The sequence below is a fragment of the Euphorbia lathyris genome, chromosome 9, assembly GCF_963576675.1.
Source record: "Euphorbia lathyris chromosome 9, ddEupLath1.1, whole genome shotgun sequence".
NCBI classification, from domain to species: domain Eukaryota; kingdom Viridiplantae; phylum Streptophyta; class Magnoliopsida; order Malpighiales; family Euphorbiaceae; genus Euphorbia; species Euphorbia lathyris.
The window spans coordinates 34,624,149-34,640,668 of NC_088918.1; the positions used below are offsets into that span (position 1 = coordinate 34,624,149).

Consider the following 16,520-nt stretch of genomic DNA (forward strand, 5'->3'; position numbering starts at 1 on the left):
GGCAATGAATTGGAGAGCTACTCATATTTTTAGGGAAGGGAATCAGGCAGCAGATAGACTCGCGAACCATGGGCAGTCGGCGGTTTCTCCTTGCTGGTGGCACTCGGCTCCCTACTTCTGTCAGGCTCTAGTGTTTGACGACTTATGCAATGTAGCGCATATTCGTGTTATGTAATCTTTTTCCTTTTCTTTCTTTTTTATTTTTCTTTTTTCCCCCTCTCTACTCTGTAATTTTTATTATTTATTAATAAAAGGGTTGTTGGTTGTGCTGGGGGTGCCAACCTAGTTGGGATGCCCGGCCTTCCTACGCGTCCCAACCTTCATTCATAAAAAAGTAAGAGTAATATAGTAAAATATATTATTTTATTTATATTTATATTCCACAAAATAAATATAAAACAATAATTTTTAAATATTTTATTTTTATTTTATCCTTATTTTTTCATCTTTATCCACGTTCCAACATTTATGTTCGTCAAATAACAAGGGCACCCTAAAATATCATCATATATTTATAGAAAGAAAGAAAAAAACATGATATATTTATTTCATAGGATGGTGTTCCGCGACGCATGGGATTGGCACTCTCACTCCCAGTGTAAAGAAAAAGGATAAGAGAGCTTGCTCCTTTCTCTGCTCTATCTATCATTTTCTCCTCTTTCTTTTTCCTTCCATTGTGTTGTTTGGTACCAGATGAACTTATAGACACAAAATTCGAAGAAAAAATGGCAATCTCATCTATTTCACCATTACCGCAATGCTACTGCCTCAGAACCCCTTCCCTCTCCTCCTTAAAATCCAATTTCCTCTCCCCGACCACCAAAAATCCACTTCTTTCCCACACCAAAACCCCTCTCACTTTCCCCTCTCAAACCAACAAATTTCGCTTCGGCATTGTCGCAATGAGCATGGATGCTGGTGTTGGTCTTATGGGAACCAAACTTGGAATGATGACTTACTTTGAGCCCGATGGTACTGTAGTGCCTGTCACAGTTGTTGGGTTTCGAGAAGGGAATATTATTACCCAAATTAAAACTGAAGCCACCGATGGGTATGATTCGGTTCAGGTCGGTTACAGGAGGGTTAGGGATAAGAAACTCACCAAGCCTGAATTGGGTCATTTGGAGAAGGCTGGCGTTATCCCCATGAGACATTTGCAGGAATTTAGGCTGCAGAATATTGATGGCTTTGAGGTTGGGCAAAAGTTGTCCCTCGAGGAGACTTTTAAGGAGGGTGATTTCGTTGACGTTTCCGGGACAACCATTGGAAAAGGGTTTCAAGGTATGTTCTCTAGCTCTTATTACTAACTTTACTTCGTCTGAAATTTTAATGGTTCTCTGATCCCTCATTTATGCTACAAGTTCTATTGCCTTCTAGGGTTTGCAATTGAGTTCAAAAGATGAATTGTCTGTAGGATTGACATGTGATTCAGGCCTAAACTATAATGTTTTGCAGTTTGAACTTATTTATTTTCAACTATTGCATCATGACAATGCTGCACGCTTTTTCCTGATTTGATCTCAATCCAAGACTTTCCTATCTTTAATTTGTATAACTAACTGTGCATAATCTGCATTGACTTCCATTGTGACTGCAAGTAGGTGAAGGAAGCAGGAGTTTCTTTGTGTATGAATGATAAGTAGATATTGTAATTTAGATTTGATAATTTGTTTTGCAAATGCTAACTTCAGAAACGGAAAGCGGATAGGCTGGAAAAGAAGTCCTGAAATGAAATCATTATGGTATCTAACCTTTGTTTGAATTGAGGGTTTTTGGGGTAAGCTGAGGTTTGGTGAGGCAAACTGAGGGGTTGATTACCCTCCATCAGTTGAGGAAGGTTTTAGTTTTTACTTGCCTATGTTGTATTTGTTGATTCTGTAGAAATTATTACTATATAGTATATTATTACGCAACGGTAAACGTTGTTGTCGTGTGACTGAGAGGTCACGGGTTTGAGTCGTAGGAGCGGCCTCTTGTCAAAAAATTGGCAGGGGAAGGCTTGCCCTCAGTACACACTTGTGGTGGGACCCTCGCTTAAGCGGGAACACGTAGTGCACCGGGCCGCCCTTCTATAGTATTTCTATAAAGTTCTTCATAGCTCATTCTCCTTTCCACCGTTTGTTAGACTCTCATTTCTCACAATAGCTTGCACTTTCCAGCCAAGAACCCATATCAGCCTTCGTAATGATCATACCTTCACCATAATTCATAACCTTCTGTGCTCTGGTTTGGGATTGAGATTAAGAATGCAGGATTTGCATCTGGTTGAACAGGTATTTACATCCATAATGGAAGAAATATAGCTCAGCGAAGTCTTTAAAGATTGAGATTAGCATGAGAGAAACTATCACTAAAATGAATGACATGGGGGTTATAGGCAGGCGTAGAGAAGTTAAAATGAGGAAGAGCAGAAGTAATAGTGATGGAACTTGTGCTTATATAGGCTATGCTAAATCATTATAGAAAGAATAGCCAAAGAAAAGGCTTTGACCATGGCTGAATAAGTCTACGAGGATAATACAAGTCTTAGTTTTTCACTAGTGATATGGGATGAAGCAAGAAGGTAAAGGTGGAAGCAAAGATCTAGAGTATTTGTTTCTATACGCACTCTCCAAGCAAACAATAGAAGGTTATGAAATCAACATTGTAATGCTTTTCTCCTGAATAGGACACGAATAGAGAAATCATCGGTTACCTATTACCTTAAATACATCTTACCTTACCTCTACCCACCCTAGCTGAGCAAATTGAAACAAATGTTAGATATATAGCATTACAATGATAATCTAATGGGAAGGGATTAGCTTGCTATAGCTTTGACTGAACAGATGTCGTGTGCGTGCGACTCTCTCATGAACGTGAGAGGAAAGGCATCATCTGCTGTTGGAACAGATTTTCTTTTCTCCTCTTCATATGTAGAATTATTCATTTTGTAGAGATTGTTTATGGTGTTTTTGGATGGAAATGGTAACAGGTGGAATAAAGAGGCACAACTTCAAAAGAGGTCAAATGAGCCACGGATCGAAGAGTCACAGGGCACTGGGATCAATTGGTGCAGGAACAACACCAGGTAGGGTATACCCAGGAAAGAAGATGCCTGGTAGAATGGGTGGAACAAAAACAAAGATCAGAAAGCTAAGGATTGTTAAAATTGATAAGGATCTAAGGGTTGTGATGCTCAAAGGTGCTCTTCCTGGTAAGCCTGGAAATCTTCTACGAATAGCACCGGCTAAGATTGTCGGGAAAAACATACCAAAGAACTAGCTCCATCTCCATGCTAAACTTCTCTTCTTCTTCTTTTTGTACTAGAACTAGACCTGTAATTCTTCATTTCGAGCTATCTTAAATCTTGTAACATTGTAATCGTCTTTCATAGTGAGAATGAGAATGCTTCAATAGTCTCCTTTAAAATTAAATGACTTCTTTTTCACCTATTGGAGTATATCATTTGTATGTAATTCTTATTATTCTTATTTTATGTGTACAAATTTAAATAATTATAAAGTATAAATATAGGCTTAAAATCACTATTTGGCCTTTGATTTATTTTGTAATTTGACTCCTAACATATCCCAAATTGGTGAAAAATTTCATTATGGATGGAGATTTAACCGAACTGTTATTTTATTAACACATGAGGATATTTTGACACTTATACTTGTAAATTTTAGTTTAGAGATTTTTTTTTTCTTTTTTAATCTAATTAATTATTTCATATAAAAAAATCTGTGCGGAAAATAAACTTTAAAACGTGTGACGTGTGAAACCCATGTCAAAATATCAAACGGTTTTGTCGAAGTCTTCATTCAAATTGGATAAAATTTCATCAATTAGAATGACAAAATATGATCAAATAATAGACTCCAATAATTTTTTTTTGAATAGGTCCAGTTTAAATAACACTTTAAGCCTATAAATATATTTTATACTTTTATGCCTTAATACATTAAGGTTTTTTTGTACTTGTCCAAATTATCTTACTGGTCCTTGAGCTTTAGAGATGTCTTATTAACATTCTAAATTTGCTTAAAATGTCTCATTAGACTTCTAAGTCCAGGTAAAATTGAACTACAAATTCTACTACAGAAGCAAAATTGAACCATTTTATTTACACAATGAGGGTAAAATTGAACTCCCAATAACCTCAGGGACAAAATCCTTTTTTCAAATATATGTAAACTCGGTTTTATGAACTTCGGATAAATAAATAGAGCAAGCATCTGCAAAGAGTTTTTTTTTTCTTTGTAATTTCAGTACTAAAAAAGTGAACATACAAGCAGATGGTTATTGGTTTGACAACTACCATTTTATCAATTAATGCCCAAAAATGCCTAAGCAATGGCATATAAAAATTGAATCTCTATTACCACCATTATTACTTTAAAAATGGTAATAAAGAAGACAAAATTTAAAAAAGAGGAACAAAAACAATAAACTTAACTATTGTTACAAAAATATTAGCTCTTCCTATTCTCTATTACTCAACAACAAATGGAATGAGTGGATACTCAAATGTCTGCAGGACCATTGATCTCCTGGAAAACCCAAACAGGAGATTTAATTCAAAATAAATAAATAAATAATCAAAGTTCTGTCCCTGCTTCGAAACTATTTCTCGACAAAAACAGAAGATAAGAAAAATTAGCATACCTTGTCATCGAGTACCATTCCGTCAGGAATTTCCAACTTTGTGCCGGGCTTTGCAATGATACTTACCCTCCCCTAAAGCAAATTCAACAGTTTGCAGATTTCCTCATCATAATATTTAAGCAAAGTGAAAACTTAGATAAAATTGAGCGGCATTATATATATATATATATATATATATATATATATATATATAGCAAAGTGTAATATACCTTAAGAGTCACGCCAGCTCCAAACCACACATCACCATGAACCTTCAAGCTATCCAACCCAATTATGCTTGGAACGGTTTTGAAACGACTTGAAAAGGCGCCAACCTAATAAAGAGAAAATTTCAGCAACAATTTTTAGAACATGTATATAGTAGTATTAAACCAGGAAAATAATTTGTCACCTGTTCAAATTCAGATCCTAAATCAATAGATGGATTAAAAGGATTTTCTCTAGCTGGATTCCGCACTAAAACACCTTCAGTGTATGAATAGAGATCCGACTGCAACATGAAAAATAATAATTAACACTCAAATAAGCCTTCAAGCAATTTCTAATTCTTTTTTTTTTTTTTTTGAAATGAAATGAAGCAATTTCTAATTCTATTATAATGATATAGTCAAGAAGATAATTTTTAGTACCTGAAGGAGAAGTAAGTCTGATGTTGTTTTTAGCTGAACAAACTGAGATTGAGGGATAAGTATGGCCATTCGTTTATCAACGAACTGGACCTACAATTTAGAAAAAAAAAAAAATTATTCAGCAAGTAACCAACCCAAAAAATAAATACAGCACAAATATAACAGGGATACCTTACCTCTGAACCAATAGATCTTTCTTGGGAAATAGTTTCTTCACCGTCGACTGCCTGCAAAAAGTCAAAAGGGAACAAACAACCCTGATTTTTCATTTTTTCTCCCACTACGCAGATCACATCTATGAGTAAGCAAAACAGTGACAACACACCTTTGAAGAAGAAAAATTCTCCATCTTCAGTTTACCAGTATGAACAAGCCTTCTTATGGCTTTCAAATTGACCCAACTGCAGATAATAACAAAATTCAGGATTAGGCCACATTTAGGCGTATATGTACATAATTAACCAGATTAAATAAGCTACTTACAAGTTTCTTGTATCGACAAAGTCGGACTTGTCCATTGACTTGATTTTATTGATCATAAGAAGATGAATTGAAGATCAAATATTAGTGAGTATAACAAACAGAAAATTGTTTGACATAACAAAGGTAATCCTGAGAATATCAGATGCCCAATGTTGTCCCCCAAAATGAAGTAAAGAAAACAGAAAAGCTTCCACTTGTGTCCTCACTCTTCACCAGCCTTCTCCCTCCCCCAAACGAGGGAGAAAACCACGAAGAGAAAAGAAAAGCCTGGAGAAAGAATGAAAAAGAAAAGGCAACTCATAACTCACATGCATAGAAGGATCCTGCGTAGTTCCTGTAAGCTGCATCACAATATGAAGGCGATGTTAAATAATAATAGTAATAATAATAATAAATTAGAATGTTACTGGACAAGGGGTCACTCATTAGTCCAATTACACAAATAATAGGCAGTAGCTAGAAAGTTCGCATTACCATTTTAAGGTCAAACCATATTATATTACTTCAGCAAACAGCACGTTATGAATAAAATCAACTATTTGTTCGGGCAAAGCCACTTGGGCAAGACTACATGGTAACAAACTATTAGCCAATTCTAACTCCAAAAATATCGATTACCAACTCATGCCCCTATCAATTTCCATACATCTTGGTAGTTGAGTGAATTATGCAGATTAGAAGAAAAAGTTTATACAAAAAAAAAAAAATCCTTCAAAATTACCAGGCCATAGATCATTTTAAATGAAAACTGTTGATTTGCAGAGAAAGTTCAGTTTGCATTGGCCATTAAATAATCAGAATGGGCATCTGAGAATTATAGATTAAAAATATTAATGTCAGATCATGCATTACTAACAATCAAAATCAAATGATTTTTCAAGAAAGTTGATGCAATTCAATTCATGTACTACCATTTTCATGAGCAACAATAATGTGGCAAAAGTTATATACTTCAAGTAACTGGATCGCTATGTTTATAGCATTACAGAATTCCTGTTCCAAATTTATTACTTCTATGGAAATGTAGTAAACTTTTAAACTCTTCATCAGACTCATACAAGATCATCCCAACCTCCAACAAGCAAAAAGGGTTTCAAAAGAGAAAAGAGGGATGCAAAGGTGATGTAAACCTGTTTTGTTCTACAATACAGTTTGTCAAATGAGTTGATGGGGCTAGCATCACCTTAAGAATTCAACCAAATACAACACTATATATCTATATATATAATGGCCAGTACCTCCATGCAGTATTCAACGTTGTTTCGGATCAAATGGTTCAAGATTTCTAGAAGACTCAAGGAGCACAATCAGCATCTTAACAATTTTAGAAAAAACACCATATATGCCCATAACACTGAAGTTGGATAAAAAAAATTAAATATCAGCACTGTAATGAGGATACTAGGGTCAATAGCAGTAGCGGCATCATCTGAGCTAAAATGAAGCACATACTCCTTCCCCTGAAACAAGTTGAAGAACAGTGTAAAAATTTACAGAGTTTGTAATAGTATGCATTTATTATTACCTGGTTAAACAAAATCTTTATGCAAAATAATAGATTCTACAAAACCAAATCCTTACCTGAGACAATAATACATCAAGAGTCCCATCCTTCAACAGTGAAAAAAACAGTCCATACTCATCAGAAGGATTCCTTCAGAATGAAAAAGTTCATTCATTCATTAGATATATGAAAAAAGGCTTATCACTGCAGCAGAAGTTCATTAAGTTTGTTAACTGTTATCAAAAAAGATAGAAACATCATCTTCAATGTCCCAATACCAAATTTTCTGAATACAAAGCTTCAGAACTTTGATCAAATAATATATCAGGTTGAAAGATAGACGACACACTCATGCAGAAAAATTGACATACGATTCATCTTTGCTTTCCTGTTCCCCAAGAGATTCCTGTTGAAGTATAATGCGTGGAAGAGTCAGTTTATCAAATTCAAGGCTGTATCAATACATTTGAGCTCAAATCAGACCACTTCAAATACACACACAGAGAGAGAGTTGTACACACCAGGTTAAGAGGAAGAACATCAATGCTTGACTTCGAATATTTCTCCAAAACCTTTACCAGAGAAATATAATTAGTGGATTTCATGTGGGCGAAAATTGCAAGAGAAAATGGCAAGCACAAATCACCTTCATTGCGTTATCGTGTGTATTGGTTGTATTTATTAGCACCAAGGGTATATGGCACCCATACTTGGAATTGAGAAACTGCAGAAATAAGAGCAGCAGGATAAGTAAAATCAGATAAAAGATAATAAAAACTACTGCCAACAGAAAGAGCCAACGACTGACCTTGATTTGATTTACAGTAAGGTCAAGAGACGATAAGCCATTATGAACGTCAATTGCAGACCTACATGATAAAGAAATGTGTATAAAATGACTTAAATCAAAAGTGCAACATCAGTTGTACACTACAGTTAACAACGTTGTACCATTGTTCATAATGCAATGCTACTGGATTAAGCATGTAGCCATAAAGAATATAGTAAAACAATTGGCTGAAGTACAAAAATGGCAATCAAACTTGGATCTTCCAGACAAATTGGCCCAATTTAATGTATTTTTGCCAAATTCACCCTCAACTTGAAATTTTGCCTGATTCAACTCGGCTCACAATTTTTTTATCTATTACAGCTCAGTGGTCCAATTGTAGCGTTAGAAATAAACAATTTATAAATTATGCTGTAGCAAAATCCTGAGACTATCAAATTGAATGTTCTAAATTCTAAGGGATCAATCTCTTGCATTGATGAATTGGAAAGAAAAATAAAATAAAGAGAAGAACGATTTGTGAAGATATAGATATTAATTGAATCCATATTATCTAATAAAAAAAGAGAAGGGACTAGTTTCTTTCAAATAGGAATACTTAGCGTAGGAGACTTATCAGTCATCACAGAACTACAGCATCATAAAGCCTAGCCCCAAAGCTTCTTGATTTGAAACCCTCAACACACAGATTCATCAAACTAATATCAATAGCTACCAAGAAAAATAACAATATCCAAATTGATTAGTGATTGAAGAAACATTAGCCCCTAGAGAAAAGCTAGTTCTTAGGAAAAGAGGCCAGCCCAACATCTAATTCCCCACATACTACTAGACAATCATAGTTGTTAAAGGCGCCAAGGGGTCCTGGAGCCCTATGAAGCACGGAAACTCTTCATGACATGTGTTTCCCCGTTTCCGGCAGATGCAGGAAACGGAAACTCTCGGAAACTGATACGAAACGTTTCCGGGCACGTTTCCGTAATTACCCAAAATATGAAACGCGTCTCTGGTTTTCCCTACCTATTTCGATTAAAATTCTGGAAATTTGAAACTTTCTATTTTGCAATTCCTATTCAATCTAAGATTAGGAAAATTGAAACTTCCTATTTGAGAGATAATTCTTTTATTGTATCCTTTAATTTAAAGAACTTACCCACATTTCTTTCTCCTATAATCTTTGTCTTTTGAATCTCAATTGAGCTTGGACTTTCTTCCTCTTGTTATTCAATCTTGTTTTTTTTATGTATTATTATATTTTTAATATTTATAAATATACCCCTATATTTTTAATATTTACACGTTTCCGTTTCCTAGTATCGTTTCCGTTTCCGTTTCAGTTTCCGTATCCGTGCAACATAGCTGGAGCCTAGGCTCAAGGCGAGGCCGCGCCTTAGAAACATGAGGCGCATAAAATAAAATAAAATATATACTCTTTTACTAGTTAAGCATAAACTAAAAAAAGACACTTATGACCACACAAACAAAATACTAAATCATAAATGTCAAAACACCAAATTAAGTTGATTCTTAATAGAGACACTATCATATACTTAATGTCTTAACTTAAAATACCTAACTATAAACTAATGCTACTAAACTAATAATCATTCATTGTCAATCAAAAAGAACACACACAACAAAAACTAATAATCAGCATCATCAAGATCATCCTTCAAATTAATATCGTCCTCTCCATAGTATCCTCCACTATTATTTTCATCTTCAATTTCCTCCTCTTCATTTTCATCTTATTTAAATTAAGGGTTAAAATTAATCTTATTTAAGTTAGATTAGTGGTTGAGATTAATCAAATAGTTATTTTAGAGAAAACTGTAAAAATAAAAAAAATAAACCTAAGTAAAAACCGTCAGGCGCACAAGGCTCCAGGCTCCCAGGCGAGAGCCTTTTGTACAGAGCCTCGTTTTCTGGGTTCAAGGCTCAAGAGCCTGAGCCTTGACTGAGGCGTGCCTTTAACAACTATGTAGACAATGGAACATAATAAGCATTCACTAAGAGTATGTGCCCACATATGGCCCTCAAATCAAGTAACCTTTTCTTGATTAATTTTATATTTGTATGTACAAAACAATTATTACATCAAAGAGCACATTCATGTCTACCAGTAGACAACTGGATATATATATATACACACACACACACACACACACACACACAAAATGATTAAAAAAGAAAAAGTATTAGAAAGAAACCCAAAGACATTAACAAAGGGAAAACTATGGTTTCATTAATAAAATAAAATATTTACTCTAAAATGTCATATGTACTGAAATTGAACATCCAAATCCTCAACTGTTTCAATTGAAAAACTTCATCAAATATCAAGGATAACAATGAACACTTACTTGGGACCACCAAACCCCATGGTCTTTCCTAAGTCACAATTGGACTTAACAACCACAAGCTTGTCCAAATGCTGCTTAATTTCTGCAATATCTGCATGAGATGAGGAAGCATTTTGTTCAACAAGCAGAAAAGAGAAGGGATAGATTGGTGATGCAACATATGCTCATATTAGCTAATCTTTCCCATGTACAAAAACCACAAAATCAATTTGAAATTCATTACCATCAGGAGCATCCGATAAGTCCTCATAAGGAACAACAAGCGTATCATTCTTGCTTTGCTCAATCTGTTGTACTTCCTCCCTTCAGTACAAAATTCAAAGCATTGACATGTCAAAACAAAACAAAGAAAACCTTGATGTTGTTCTTCATGCAACAAGCAGAATTATATCAAATGAAGCTACAAGTCTCACCTTTCACTTGAGACAAACAGAAATAAATAAAAAGGGTAAAAATGCTACATAAGAGTAATAAATTTTACCTGTCACCTATGGTTACAATATTCAAGGACAAATATTTGCATGCAATTTTAGCCTTTAATTCTAAGAAATATAATGTGTTATTATGACCTCTGAGGTTCTATTATACCATTTTATAACAAAATCCATCAAAACAGACATTGTGAAAATATAAGCTTCACCTTCATAATAGCCCTAACCATAATAGAAATAAAAGTGCAGGTCTTGTATGCATCACAATCAATTTCAGGCAACAACAATAAAAAAATATGTGATCAACAACAACAACAACAACAACAAAGCCTTAGTCCCGAAATGATTCGGGGTCGGCTAACATGAACCATCATATAAAACCGTGAAAATCAAGTCGTGTCAGCGACACAGATTCGCTCCCTCCACTCCGTCCTATCCACTACCATATTTTCCTCAATTCCCAATAAACTCATATCACTCTCGATCACCCTCCTCCAAGTTTGCTTAGGTCTTCCCCTACCCCTCACCACTACATCCCTTTGCCACTCTTCGGTTCTCCTAACCGGCGCATCAAGCGCTCTACGTCTCACATGGCCAAACCACCTTAGTCGGTTTTCTCTCATTTTATTCTCAATAGATGTGACCCCTACTTTTGTCCTAATTATTTCATTAGGCACCCGGTCCTTTCTCGTGTGACCACACATCCATCTCAACATATGCATCTCCGCCACCGACATCTTATGGATGTGGCAGTGTTTCACTGCCCAACACTCCGTACCATATAACAATGCTGGTCTAATTGCCGTCCGGTAGAATTTTCCCTTCAATCTATTAGGCATGCCGGGATCACAAAGGAAACCCGTAGCACTCTTCCAATAAAAAAATATGTGATCCTCCAATATAAATAAACATATCTTCTTAAGATGATGCCACAAATTATTATTTTTTAAATGATATGCATTAACTGTTACATTACACACAATCTTTCAAGTGCAAATTGATCTCAATCTAGTTGAATTCTTTTCCTCTACACCACTTGGTTAGGGGTACATTTTTTACACGTGTTTACCTTGGCTCATCCTATTGCTACATCTTACATTCCTAATCCTACAGTTTGGATGCATTCAACCTTCCATATAAGTTTATTTGTTGGTATACACTAGACAGCCCAAACCATCACAGTAGCCTTTCTAATCTTAAAGGGGAAGTATTACTAACTATTCAAACTATATCATCTATGCCCTCAATCAACAAAAGCCGCAGACTAGATTAATAAACATAAACATGTCATATTCAAGAACTGCATGGACCACGTAGAATCCATTCACAAATTGACTCATGCAACCCATTCCCTTATTGGTTATGGTATAGCTCTCGACCTAATACACTCATTCCATTCTCAAAGATATAACCGATCAAGCAAATTTGGTGGAGTATAAATTTTCAGTGCCTTTTCTCGTTTCCATTGAAGATGCAGAGTAAAATAGGTAGTAAAGCAGTTTATAATCCAGGACTTACTCTAAAATTATTATGACTCCTAATGATACTCCTGCTTATTGAATCTTCACTCTCGGTAGCCTTATCTAAGCCGAATATGTAAAATATTTATTTATATTGTATAAAAGCTATTATTACAAATGTTCCCTACATGTCAAAACAATAACAGGAGTTACTGAACATGAATTATTACATTTACAGCCAGTCTCTAGAAATCTCAAATTAGACTAAAGAAAGGTAAAACACAAATCGCTACATTTTGAGTTGCAATATATTCATTTCTCTATTGTCAACCTTGCACTGATTGCCCCTAACTTCTGCTCAATCTACATTCTTATTTTCAATCCTAGAATGACAATACAGTTGTTTATACTTGCATAATCAGCAATTCAAAACTTAAATAATGTCAGTCTAGTACAGCTTACATTTCCTCTTAAGCACAGCTAGCTCATTTTTAAGTTCACCTACAGTTATTAAAAAGCAAACAAATATTGACTGAACTCCAAATATTGCAATCACTGCTAAAATAGAATTCAACAAAAGAACTAAAACCTAGTCTAAAAGGTGTACGCCACATTGTAACTTCTAGTACCATAATGATGACAAGTTAAGCATTCTTTACACAACTTTTTTTTTCCAACTCAATAAATAGGTTCAAGCAGCAGAACAATAAATATAAGCTACTCTTGCAATTAATCATGTTACCCAAATTCTTTCTTAGAAACATCTCCCTTCGATTCTCTCAACTTCTGCTCGAGCAAAAAGGTCTTGGTAATCATATTGCAGAACAAGTACACAAACTGAACTGATTCATTGGCGGGCACTGGATAAGCAATCCTCTTGTAGTACTCCAGTGGCATGCTAGAATCTACCAGAGCCACAATTGGAACCTGCAGTCTAGCAGCCTCCAAAATTACGGAACTCTTCCTCTCTGTATCTAACACCACTACGCAGTCTGGCGGTTGTATCGGTGCAAAACAAACCTTTGGCATAGCAAATTAAAATCTGATTTAAATCAACTACTGATAAAAAAAAAAAAAAAGCATTGTCTTTTCAAGTGAGATTGCAGATGCAAACCTTTTTATTTCTCGACCGAAACTTTTTAGGACTAAACCTATTAGTCAAGAACCCGCCCATTCTCCACATAACATTATCTCTAGGACTATAGAGCCCAATCTTCTTTGTCATTTGCTCCACAATTTCATCGTGAAGAGGATTTGTATTAACGAATAGAAAACGGGCGTTCCTGTCACGAGCTAGATGAGAAATAAAGCTGATCGCATTCCGAAGGCAGATTAGAGTTTTATCAGAATCGATTATGACCTGTGAATTCCGAATTCCGTAAGAATAGATCTTGAAGTGTTCGGCGGCGACTCGGCGGCCCAAATGGGCGTTTGTGCTTAGTAGTTTCTGGATAACGATGGAGTGGAGCGTCATGTTGATTCCGATTAACCTGATGTGGGGGGTGAAGGGAAATGCTGAGGAATTACAACTTAACTATAATAATCTGCTCGAACAAAGTGGGAGAGCAGCGAAATTCCATGAGTTTCTAGTTTTATTTTTACCAGACTGTCTTCACCCCTTACGAGTGATGATGGAGGAGGCGGAGCCGGCGATAGGATTCTAGGGGTTTTTGTTCTTTGGTATTTTGATGCTCTGTCTTTTTAACCACTCACTTAACCACTTAAACTTGCTTGAAGTTTAAGCATGCGATTCTAATATTAGAGAAGCAAAAAAAAAAAAAAAAAAAAAAATAATATTTTTTGATAGTGAAACAATTACAAACTTCTTTCTTAATATATTTTAATCTATTTTATAAATTATGTAATAACATTCTAAGTAACGTACAATATATCTTCCATATTTAACTTATTGTTTTTACGACCGAGTGATTAATTGATTACATTTTATGCAAGTTCAAGGGACTAACCGAACATTTTATGCAAGTTTAGGAGGCTATAAAAACACATTCAAAGTTCAGGAAGCAATCAAACTTTTTGAACAAATTCAACAATCAAATGATGTATAAGCCAACTTTATTTGTTTTGGTTGGTAATTGAAGAGGGATAGTTGAATATGAATTTTAAATAATTTTCTTACATTCCAAATTGAAAGGGAATCATAGTACGTATCTTTTTCTTTGAAATGATATAAGAGTAATTTTATATATAATTACTTTTTTTTTTTTTTTGAAGAAACGAACACTTTATTAATCACTAGAAATGGCATCCCGACAGAATTTAGGGTTGGGTTCTTCCTTTTCTGCGGAGCTCTGGGCTATTCTTACTGGAATCAATCTTGCTAAAAGGCTGGGTGTTAAGAGGCTCTCTGTGGAGTCTGATAATTTGGAAGCAATCAAAATGATTTCTGAGAATCATTCTATGGGTCTTAACAGTCGCAACCTCATCAAAGCTATTATAAGGCTTTGCTCCTCCTTTGAGTTCGTAGAGTTCAGACACATTTTTAGAGAGCAGAATCGTGTTGCTGATCGCTTGGCGGCGGCGGGCCATGAAGGGACGTTAGGCGTTACTACCCTTCCTGTTTCCCCTAGTTTCATCTCTCATCTTCTCTTAGAAGATAGGATTGGGGTTAGCTTCCCTAGGCTAATTCCTGGGTAGTTTGTTGTTATTCGTTTTTCTTTTCCTTTTCTACCAAAAAAAAAAAAAAAAAAAAAAAAAAAAAAAAAAAGAAATGGCATCCCGAATTAGAATGTCTTGAATGAATACAAGTAAAGAATAATGAATAAAAGAATTAGCATAGGACCGAGCATGCCTTGCAAGTGCACGAGCTGTTTCGTTCGCTAATCTTGAAACAAATACCACATATATAATTATATTATTAAATCATCGTTTACCTTACCTTTCATCCAAATACAACAAATTATTTCATACACTTCACTTACTTTACCTTACATTACCTTACTTTAGTTACACTCCATTAAACATTTGTCGTATTTTATAGGGTCTACTTGTCATAAAATACTGCACATTTACTCAATTGATATACAATTAATAATTTTGTAGGAGTAAAACAAACTTTTGTGGCATTAACATATTTTGAGTGACTAAACAAGTTTAAAAGAGACAAAAGAGAGAAAAGTATTGTTAACAAAATATTGGTAATACACCTTAACATCTCTTCTAGTGGTTAGTAATAACTTTATTTACTAAGTAACATGTAAAGAATACCCACTAAAGGTGCTCTTAGTTTTTCGAATTTGAAATGGTAGTGATACATGAATAATTGTTAGCCATGACAATGATGACGTATAACCAACACCAAAAGCTTTGAACTGGAATCTCATCGGCAGATTTCTCACTAATAGAAGTATTAAAATTTCGATGATGAAAAAAACAATAGCGGATCTTTGGTGTTCATCCAAAAGGCTGTGTATCTAGGTCCGAATAAATTCATTTTTTTAATTGCTTCACCCATTGGAACGTGAATGTGTGATGAAGGTGATCCATGAAAGTTCAGACAAAATTTATTATTTGTTGCCAAACTGATTGAAGGATAGAATCCTAATGAACTGCAACTAATGAAGGTTGGGTTTTTGGTGTAAGTTCATAGAGGCATATTAAAACAAACTTTAGAGGGATAGGGAGAACATATAAGAAGATTCGGGTTGCTATGAATGTGATGATGCACATTGAAGAGGAAGATGAAGATTAGTAAAACGGGTGGAGAAATATCATGGGTGCATTTCAAAGACTCCCAATGTTTGTTTCTTTTATGGGCGAATTGGGCAATGTTGATAAGTTCTATGAAACATTACTTGATATCCCTGATCTGGATAAACCTAAACGATGGTATAGAACATGACTTAGAGCTCTTACAAAAAGAAACACAAACAATCACCCAACATCAAGGTGGCTACTGTCATCGCCGATGTCGGCCATGCTTCCGACCAATGGTGGAAATCTGCAACAAATATCAATTCCTATTTTTGGGATGCAGTATAAGGGAGCTGTTGCATCTAATCAAGGCGTTGAAGAAGGACTATCTCTTCAGAGATGGAAACAAATCAAGAGTCTGGCGGGATTAATTCAAATGATGGAATGTTAAATATAGCTCAGGATGGGATGGTAATAAATGAGTCAAAAAAGACACCAAAATGAAGGGATGGGTCAAGCGTTGGGTGGGCTCAACGACCCAATAGATTATGATGGACAA

General features: G+C 35.1%; 2 protein-coding genes across 2 annotated transcripts; one reads left to right on the forward strand and one right to left on the reverse strand.

Moving 5' to 3' along the window:
• Positions 1-611: 611 nt before the first annotated feature.
• LOC136206407 (large ribosomal subunit protein uL3c) lies at positions 612-3,473 on the forward strand. The gene is made up of 2 exons (XM_065997440.1): positions 612-1,281; positions 2,975-3,473. The coding sequence occupies exons 1-2, from the start codon at positions 726-728 to the stop codon at positions 3,262-3,264; spliced, it is 846 nt and encodes a 281-aa protein (XP_065853512.1). The 5' UTR covers positions 612-725; the 3' UTR covers positions 3,265-3,473.
• A 737-nt stretch (positions 3,474-4,210) lies between these two features.
• LOC136205774 (UTP--glucose-1-phosphate uridylyltransferase-like) lies at positions 4,211-14,013 on the reverse strand. The gene is made up of 20 exons (XM_065996554.1): positions 13,425-14,013; positions 13,053-13,330; positions 10,643-10,722; positions 10,420-10,510; positions 8,075-8,135; positions 7,913-7,990; positions 7,788-7,838; positions 7,638-7,672; positions 7,344-7,416; positions 7,165-7,222; positions 7,001-7,047; positions 6,071-6,103; positions 5,763-5,800; positions 5,605-5,680; positions 5,456-5,506; positions 5,280-5,369; positions 5,042-5,140; positions 4,860-4,964; positions 4,651-4,722; positions 4,211-4,535 (listed from the first exon to the last, which is right to left on the reverse strand). The coding sequence occupies exons 1-20, from the start codon at positions 13,782-13,784 to the stop codon at positions 4,509-4,511; spliced, it is 1,803 nt and encodes a 600-aa protein (XP_065852626.1). The 5' UTR covers positions 13,785-14,013; the 3' UTR covers positions 4,211-4,508.
• Between the last annotated feature and the right edge of the window lie 2,507 nt (positions 14,014-16,520).